The sequence below is a fragment of the Anopheles darlingi genome, chromosome 2, assembly GCF_943734745.1.
Source record: "Anopheles darlingi chromosome 2, idAnoDarlMG_H_01, whole genome shotgun sequence".
Taxonomy (NCBI): domain Eukaryota; kingdom Metazoa; phylum Arthropoda; class Insecta; order Diptera; family Culicidae; genus Anopheles; species Anopheles darlingi.
In genome coordinates, this window is record NC_064874.1 from 51,505,331 (window position 1) to 51,514,402 (window position 9,072).

At 46.5% G+C, this 9,072-nt stretch overlaps 3 protein-coding genes across 3 annotated transcripts in view; 1 reads left to right on the plus strand and 2 right to left on the minus strand.

The window, feature by feature from the left end:
• The first annotated feature begins 219 nt into the window (after window positions 1-219).
• Window positions 220-3,510, plus strand: LOC125959673 (zinc finger protein 35-like). The gene is made up of 2 exons (XM_049692509.1): window positions 220-377; window positions 445-3,510. Exons 1-2 carry the CDS (start codon window positions 273-275, stop codon window positions 3,052-3,054), a joined length of 2,715 nt encoding a protein of 904 aa, XP_049548466.1. The 5' UTR covers window positions 220-272; the 3' UTR covers window positions 3,055-3,510.
• Window positions 3,511-3,530: 20 nt separating this feature from the next.
• Window positions 3,531-4,742, minus strand: LOC125959695 (electron transfer flavoprotein subunit beta). The gene is made up of 2 exons (XM_049692568.1): window positions 4,540-4,742; window positions 3,531-4,413 (listed from the first exon to the last, which is right to left on the minus strand). Exons 1-2 carry the CDS (start codon window positions 4,588-4,590, stop codon window positions 3,700-3,702), a joined length of 765 nt encoding a protein of 254 aa, XP_049548525.1. The 5' UTR covers window positions 4,591-4,742; the 3' UTR covers window positions 3,531-3,699.
• A 3,423-nt stretch (window positions 4,743-8,165) lies between these two features.
• The window catches only part of LOC125959313 (homeotic protein labial-like), a 10,328-nt gene continuing 9,421 nt past the window's right edge, over window positions 8,166-9,072 (minus strand). Inside the window, 1 exon segment of the mRNA XM_049692133.1 lies at window positions 8,166-9,072. This exon segment is cut by the window's right edge and continues 16 nt beyond it. Within this exon segment, the coding sequence (XP_049548090.1) occupies window positions 8,867-9,072 (206 nt within the window). The 3' untranslated portion in view covers window positions 8,166-8,866.

Genomic DNA, 9,072 nt, shown 5'->3' on the forward strand with positions numbered 1-9,072 from the left:
GCTCATTTTACACTTCCAATTTTGAATTTTTGTGTAAATTTTGCTTATTTTTGAAGAAAATGCTCATATTTCATCGATCATCACTGTAGCGAAGTCGACGGTCGGTTTCAGGAGTCGAAAATACCGGGGTTCGATTCTCGGAAGTTTCGACTCCTGGATCCTGTTTATACGATTGACATAAGCATTTTTGATTTGCTGTGGAATTATTGATTTTTTGAGCTCGCATTTTTCCGGAAAAAACTCTAAATCTCGAACGTTTTGAACCGCACAAAATGGTGCACTTTTGTAAATTGTGCCAGCTGCTGCACAAAAACCTGGACTTTGTGCAGTGCGATGAGTCCAACGTTTGGCTGCTGGAAACGGTCTTTCAAGTGAAGGTAGTCTCTGGTCCGGAGGGTTTTTGATCGTGATTTCTGAACGATTTCCTTTATTTCTTGGCTCCAGATTACACCGGTGAACGAGCGGGTTGAACCGATCTGCCGCAAATGCATTCGCAAGTACAACAAGGTGATGAAGGACCTGAAAAAGTCCAACGGAGGACATCCGGTTTCACGCCACACGTTCACCGAAAACAAGCCGCCAAGCAACGGCAGCGAGACAGATCCGTTCGTTGGGGCTCAGCCTCCAGCCAGCTCCCAGATGCTGATGCAGCGTGGGAACACACGATTATCCGACACGCAACAGTACCTCGTCGAAGACGAAAGTAAAGAGATGATGTTCACCGGATCATCCGAAACCAACGCCAGTCAGAACGGTAGCAACGGATTTGCCCTGAATATCAGTGGCGATGCAGCCACGGTGTACCGCACGACACTCGGTGATGTCCACGAGTCGTCGGAGGATGATAGCTCTGATGGCAAGAGTAGTGCTGCCGACGAGGAGGATGATGAGGAAGACAGCAGTGAAGAATCAAGTGAAGAGGACGACGAGGATGAGGACGATTGCTGTAGCGAAGATACGGATGATACTAGTTCCAGCTGCAGTACCAGCAGCAGCAGCGAGGAGAGCTCCTCGGAAACCGCCGTAAGTTTGAAGTTAGAAGAGCACGTTGGTCGACCGAACATTAAGCACGAAACGCCAGCAGCACTGTACAGTTCGTATCTAGAGGCTCCGCTGATGCAGAACCTTCCCGAAGGCAGTCTATTGCAGGCCGGCGAAATGGAAGATGAGAATGCTGCTGCTGTTGTTACCAATAACGTAAATGGAACGGTGATAGAGAATGAAAAATCGATAGCAGAGGATGAATTAGAGCCATTGCAGCTGGCCGAACCACTGGCCACGATCGAAGAGCAACCAGTAGTCACCGAGGAATCGCCCAAGAAACCAAGAAAGCGTAAAAAATCACGAACCGATGGCTCGACGACGGGACCGCAAACAAAGAACTACGTTTGTCTTGTGTGCCAGAAACGGTTTTCGAAGGCAATCTATTTGAAAGTCCACACCCGGACCCACACCGGAGAAAAACCTTACGCTTGCGATATTTGCTTCAAGAGCTTCACCCAGGCTTCAAGTTTGAATACGCACAAACGGCTGCATTTCAATGTGAAACCATTCGAGTGTGAGATTTGCAAACAGCAGTACACGAGTGCGGGTAACTACAAGGTGCATCTGCGTACCCACACCCAAGAAAAACCGTACGCCTGCAGCTACTGTGACAAACGTTTTTCCCAGCATTCGAGTAAAAAGATGCACGAAAGGGTGCACAGCCAGGAGAAGCCCTATCCGTGTCAGGTGTGCCTGAAGGCGTTCAGCAATGTCAGCAATCTAACAGTGCATATGCGTATCCACCAGGGGCTGAAGCCGTACAAATGTGATAAGTGCGATAAGTGCTTTGCTCAGTCGCAGACCCTAAAAACGCACTATATATCGGCCCACACGGACGTTCGACCGTTTCAGTGCGATATGTGTCCAAAGTCATACGCGACACTCTCGAACCTCAACAACCATAAGCATACGCATCTGGACGAAAAGCCATTTGCGTGTGAGTCGTGTGGTAAGCGCTTTACCCAAAAGTCCTCCCTCAAAACGCATCTCCTATCGCATAACACTGAAAGGCCATTCCCATGCAACGACTGCACCAAGTCCTTCAACACTCAGTCGATGTTGAACACGCACCGTCGAAATATGCACTGCACGGATCGGCCGTTCGCTTGCACAAAGTGCAGCAAATCCTACGCGCAAGAAACGAGGCTCCGACAGCATATGCTCAGCCACGCTGAAGTCAAACCACATGCATGCCAAGAATGTAACAAAACGTTCACAACCGCGACAAATCTACGTATCCACCAGCGTGTGCACTCGGGAGAAAAGCCATATCCTTGTCCAACGTGCGGAAAATGCTTTTCACAGCGATCGTCGCTAAGAACCCATGAAATCCTGCATTTACCTCCAGAACTGCGACCTGATACCGTCACTACTGGCTCGCAGCAGTCCAGCAGAACGGGCAGATCAGGGTCAGGGGCCGGAAAGAAGAGGCGCAGAAAGATACACGAGTGTGACCAGTGCGGAAAAACATTCACGGTGCGCGGTCGTTATTGCAACCATATGAAGCAGATGCATCCAAGCGATGCACGAGAGAACGATGAACAGGACCCGGAGAATGCCAATGGCGTTGTCCATCGTAAGCCTGATCACGATAGCGATAGATTAGAAAAGAAGGCAAACTCCAATGTCAGCCCATCGCAAACGAAAAGTGCGAAAGATTGTAATGGTTTAGGTTTGGCTTCAGATTCTGCTTCCGCGTATGTTATCAATCGCGATAATACCCAACTGAACACGGGATCCATTCCTACGAATAGGGATATTGTTGAGGATGGTGCTGGCCACGACGTTGACGACAATGACAACGATGACGATGACGACGAAGACGATGAGGACGATGAGGACGATGACGACGATGACGACGAAGAAGAAGACGACGACGACGAGGACCAGGACGGTCATTTCGAGGAGGAGGCGGAGATGGACAACGGGGAGAATGTGAAAGTTAGCAATCCAGGTGTTTCCCTTCAGGAGCAATTCTATTACGGACGGATATTGTCCGAGCAGAACTGATCTGCTGATCATTACCTACTACGATAACGGGATTCCCACTGGTTTTCTTTTTACTCCGTACATAGTCGCTTTAAAAAGAGCCCTAGTTTTAACGAAATAGGCCTTATTCAAAGATCTCTTAACAACCGATGACTTAGTTAAGTTTGCATTAGCCGGCGAATGTAGCCGGCGTACGCTACGGCCATTTCGTTCAAATATCAAATATGTGCAATGGACTCCGACCCAAAATTACGCCAACGAAACATGGGTGGCGATCAATTAGTCAACGCTGGTCGAATGTGCACCTGCCAGCATTTCCGACGGCGCATCGTGACCGTGCTATTGAAACGATTTATTTATTACTTATTATAATTATTTGAGCAGAGACGATGAGATGACGATTGCCGAAACACGTGTATCAAAACTAAGCTATTTGCGTATTGAATTGGAAAGAAATGGCTGGTCAAAACCGTTTAAAATAAGCAACACTTTCTACATGTCTTTTTATTGTATATATTTCCAAAACAAATTGCATAGATTGTAACAAATTCCAACAGTTCCGATCCACGCAGTAAGCTTTGCTCTAATTTCGGTTGCACACTCGCCGCCTTGGAATATGGGTTTCCCTCAAAACCCTTTAGATTACTTCCGGCTGTCCATTTCACTCTACTTGATATGTCCTCCATCGCGCAGCTTAGCTAGCAGCGTGTCGACATCCGGCACAACCGATCCAGCCTGTCGAACCGGGGGATCCTCCACGGAAACAATCTCGATGCGAGGCGCAGTATCGACCCCTAGATCCTTCGGAGCCACCTTTTTGATGGGCTTTTTCTTGGCCTTCATGATGTTCGGTAACGTTGCGTAGCGCGGAGTATTTAGCCGCAAATCTGCACTGATTACTGCCGGCAATTTGGCCTTAATCGTTTCGAGTCCACCATCAACCTCGCGGACGACGGTCAGCGTGTCTCCTTCCTTATCGACTTTCGAGGCGAAAGCGGCCTGTGGCCAATCGAGCAGCGCTGCCGTCATCTGGGCGGTCTGGTTGCAGTCATCATCGATGGCCTGCTTGCCAAGTATCACCAGATCTGCCTTTTCATCCTGGGCAAGCTTAGCGAGAATCTTCGATACGTGAATCGGTTGCAGAAGATCGTAATCCTTGCCCGTAACCTCGATGTGAATGCCCCGATCGGCCCCCATGGCCAGCGCTGTTCGCAGAACTTCCTGCGCCTGGGCAGGCCCAACAGAAACGGCCACCACCTCGGAGGCAATTTTCTTTTCCTTCAACTTCACTGCTTCCTCGACGGCGATTTCATCGAAGGGGTTCATGGAGTGCTTCACGCCTTCGGTAACCACTCCGGATTTGTCCGGCTTGACGCGAATCTAGAAAAGGTCGAAAAGTACCATCAGGAAGCTGTTGTGTAACGCCGGCCAAGAATCTTCCGGCTCGTTATCTCCATCCGTTGCGGTTGCTAAGTGCACCTTCCAGGCAGGTTCTCGTGTCCTTACCTTGACCGCGTAGTCAATCACACGCTTCACACCAACCAAAACTCGCGACATCTTCAAAACTAGCTGGAACGGCCGACAAATAGTACACAAACTACCCAGAAATAATTCCGGCGCCTTGCGAAACAAATAAGTGGCTTAAATTAAGTAATTTATTGATACGCCACCCCCGACAGGGAAAAGTCCACAACGGCACAGGTTGTAGTCCGTTTTTCGCTTCTAATTTTTATTTTTTATGAAAATTATACCTTTTTTAAAACAAAATGCGCATATTTTATCGATCATCACTGTACCAAGCTCGACTGACGTAAGCACCCAGTAAACAGTGAGAAGACCCTTCCGCCTGCGACGGAGGGAGAGGAAGGCTGATCCCACTCAGTGAGCAGTGAGAAGAATTCTCACTATAGAAATCCCAAAAAATCTCACTATAGAGAATTGATCTTTTGAACACCGTAGGTTGATCTTTTCAAACAACGATTCAATACAATCGGTCTTCGGAAAGTTCAACCTACGCTCAAGGGGCCCGTAGGAAATAAGATCAACTTCGGAAATCCGAACGTGACCTTCGTGCCGTTCGTCGTGTTTCTCCTCCCTCCCCTTTCTTCCCACGCCCCCTTTCTTTCTTTTCTCCTGACGCCATCATGGCGCATTAAAATCCATTTGTGTGTGTTTCAGTAAGCCACGTGTCTTTTCTATTCCATTTTCTATTTTGCACATAAACACTTCGACACGTTCTGATGCGCGCCGTGGTGTCGGGCATTGGTATGATGCGTGGTGGCGTGTTCCGGGCTGTATTCAAGAACTTTTCTTTTTCTTCCGGGTTTATTCCGCTCTTTCCCCTGCTGCCAACGAGCGGTTCCATAGTGAGCGTCGCGTTTGCCCCTTCCTCGACCCCGTCGCAGGCAGCGGGGGTTTCGTTTTCAACCTCCTCAGCCTTCCTCTCGCTGCGTCGCAGACGGAGGGGTCTTCTCATTGCACACTGGGTACCTACCCATGCTGCTGATGTTACAACGAAGAAAACTCCTAATTAAAGTTCAGGGGAAGTTAAAGTATGGACAATATCTCCGGTGGTCCTAGCTTCACACCTTCCTCATCGCTGAACAGATCGCTACTGAGAACCGCTGTTCCCGGCGTTGTGGCCTCCCGAGACAGCACACTGCTCCGATCGTCATTATCCTCCGACATCCGCGATCGACGTCCCACCATCGTCATGATCTTGATACACTTCCGAACGATCATCTCCGGTTCCGGTGTGGTCTGCTCCGCCAGTGACACACCATCGAACCGTCGTCTGGCCACCTTCGGTGATGTCCATTCCTTCGTCGAGTGTCTTCAACGGAACGAACACTTTAGGATGGAAATCGATCAACCGTGGCAGCAGATCCGCAGCAGGCTACGATGGCCTCGGTTGAGCCCTGTCTTGGCAATGGACGCGATGGACTCTATGCCTTCAGATCCATCTGTTCGTACACACCTCCAGAACTGGCCTCCTCCGGTTCTCCGTCCTTCTCTGTCACGGACAACCGACGCCGGCTAGCGGCCCGTTCTCAGTTTTCGTACGAACCGTACGGCACGGCCCCATTCTCTTAGTTCCGATTCTCATCAACCTTCATGATCGTCACGTTCTCGTACTCTCCTTCACCGCCGGCCACTTCCAGCTGCAGTTGTTGCCGCATCTTTAACCATATTTTTAACCATATTTAACCATTTTTTTGCCCATTTGGTCATCCCAAGGGGTGGGGGGTAGGGGGGGGGGGGGGGATGATGTAGTAAGATCCCCAAAAAGGCCCTGGAACAACAAAAAGGATTCTAAACCCTTTCACCATACTTTGGCCATACCAGAGAGACCGCGCATCCTGGATGCGGAGTACGGTAAGGCCCATTTTGGATTTCAAGGGCAGTTTTTCGTATACAAAGAGCCCCAAAGTCAGACGGAGATCGACCGGCTCTAAGGAACCTCCTCACGCCAGAAGGACGAACACCATCCCGCTGGACATTGGTCTGAGGACCTTCCGCCGCCCCGCAGGCCGGACTAGCCGCTACGTGGTGAGTAAAACCCACGTAAAACGGAATAAACGCCAAGCCAACCGTTCGCTCGTTTTAGAAGACTTGCCACATTGAAAAATGTATGGAAAACCAAAAAAATGATATAATCCACAAGATTCAGACACGAGTTTGATTTTTGATGCTTCATGAGCGAAGCAGCTTCTTGCTAATAATAATATAATAACTCATTTACTGCATCGAAAGCAGTAGGCGTTTCACACATTCGTAACAAGTACAAGCACTGTCTCTTATCAGCTCTTGTTTTCTGAATACTTGGGACGATGAGCAGGATAAGTTAGGTTTAAGCGTTGGTTGCTACATTTGAAATGTAGTGAAACAAACAATCTTTTTCTATATATATAAAAGAAAGTTGCCATACCGTTGTGCACTTATAGCTTAAGCATGGCAAATGGCCAGTAACTTAGGTATCAGTTGAAAAGCAAACAACAAATAAATTGAACTAAACACATAAAATAAAATTGCACATGCCGTGACCACGAAAATCAAATCTTTCAAGAGAAAGTCGACATTTTGAAATAATGTGTCTCAATGTAAGTGCTGAAGATGAACAAAAAATCGCTCTTAACTTCTTTTTGCCTCAGTCACGTGGTCAAAGCAAGTCAGCCCGTGAAACAGCTCGGTTTCATTCATGAAAAAACTTACAAATCATTCATCCAACACCGTACATCCAGAAATAGACCATTTCCGACGCACAAGAGGAGATGCGTCATGTGCTGATTTGGATCTTGCAGCGTTTCGATGACGGATTCCAGCATTGATTGCAGTCCGCATCCTTGCATTAGCATTGGCATAATGAATGTTGTTTGTAAGTGCTGCTGTGTATTGAAGTTTTCCAGGGTAAAGCCTGGATTGTGGTACCTTAATCGCAAAGTGAAATAACCATTGTTAACTCAGTCACCTGTGCCATTGCATTTATTGCTTGCTGACGAAACTCCTGAATCTCTTGCTAAGGCTGGTTAAAAATACAATGGCTGTTAACATTCATAAGGAACCAAGGAAAGCTGCGTCCTGATGACTAAATCCGTTTACGTGATGCAGGTAACATTGGTCGTTTGACTATTCTGCCGGCGACGTACATTTATTTAAGTTTGCCGTAAAGAGTTTCACTTCGGAATTATTAAACAAAACGTTTCAGACCATGCAATTGTTTGAAAATTTCACATCCAACAGTTAAGAAAACGGTGGAAGAAAGTTCGCCGAGTCAGTGGTCAATACGATGAATTAATGAATAAATTAATTACCACAGAGAAGAACATATCAACCATCCTGCCATTCATCCTTTATTCTTGGGCAAAATGAAGTATGCCGGGCTTGCAGGTATGTAGTAAATAGGTACACAAAACAACATGAGGGTCGTAGCTTTCTCGAAAACTGCGAAATGAAATAGTCCGTGATAATGTTTTTCTTTAATACTACATGAAGCCGATTATTTTTTCTAAAATATATTTGTTGTGTCCAATTAACTTACAAGTGATCTTTGTATTCGATAGGAATCATCTTAAATTACAAGTTTGATAATTGTTGTATTCATTATTTTATTTCAAATTTTGATTTAACCAGTGCATAGTAACGGTTTACATACAATTTTTACACTGCATGCCAAACTTCGTATCTAACATTTTAAAATCGAAAAGGAGTAAATGTACGATCCCTCCGACCGTTTGCTTTATGGTTACATCTATGGACAGAATGGTGGGCATTTATTCTGCAAGTGGTCACAGAAACAATGCTGGTGCGCGGTTTTGGGAATCCATTGTCCATATGGAATCATTTTGGTATTCTAATATCTACTAAAGAGGAACATTGGGACTTGCAGAATCAAATGACATCATTAAATATAATGTAATATGATATTACATTTGCGTCGTTAGCGTTGCGTCAGAAAGGAATCGCATCGAGGTTTTATTCGTTCATCAATCTTATGTTTCGAAAGACTAGCATTTTGTTAATCTTACTGAATAGTGCAACAATATGTTATCCGCTTTCCAGTTCACTGCGCTTCGTAGTGATTTATCGTTCAGATATCTCCGATTGCCAACAGTAGTTGTCATAGAAAATTCCTGTTGCAACTTGGATCCTCATTTTCCAAGTCCTCATCCAGAATAAAGTGGCTTAAGTTAATGTCTGCCACTGTCTGATTAGCAGAAATACTTTGGAAGAAAAGGTGATAACTACTCAAGGCGTCTGAGACATCGATTTCATGATTGTGCCCAATGAACAGTATTGACGGATTCCACGATCAACCAACAATTGAAAATCCCGCCTAAATGGTCGTTGATTCTCGGCTATTTTCGCTGCTTTCATTAAGGGAAGATGTGATGGTGGATCCAGATGCTCCAGCAGACGAAGTATTTGGCGTGGAAGATTCGTTGACCGTAAGCATAGAGGAATGTTTCGGTGATTGGCTTTGCACTTCTGGTGGCACCAGACCTTCCTTTATGCGCTTCTTTTGCTTCATTCGTCGGTTCT

Coding starts and splice junctions, on each gene's coding strand:
- LOC125959673 (XM_049692509.1), top strand. CDS start 273: ATGGTGCACTTTTGTAAATTGTGCCAGCTGCTGCACAAAAACCTGGAC. Junction 378..444: donor AAACGGTCTTTCAAGTGAAG/GTAGTCTCTGGT, acceptor TCTTGGCTCCAG/ATTACACCGGTGAACGAGCG.
- LOC125959695 (XM_049692568.1), bottom strand. CDS start 4,590: ATGTCGCGAGTTTTGGTTGGTGTGAAGCGTGTGATTGACTACGCGGTC. Junction 4,414..4,539: donor TGATTGACTACGCGGTCAAG/GTAAGGACACGA, acceptor GACCTTTTCTAG/ATTCGCGTCAAGCCGGACAA.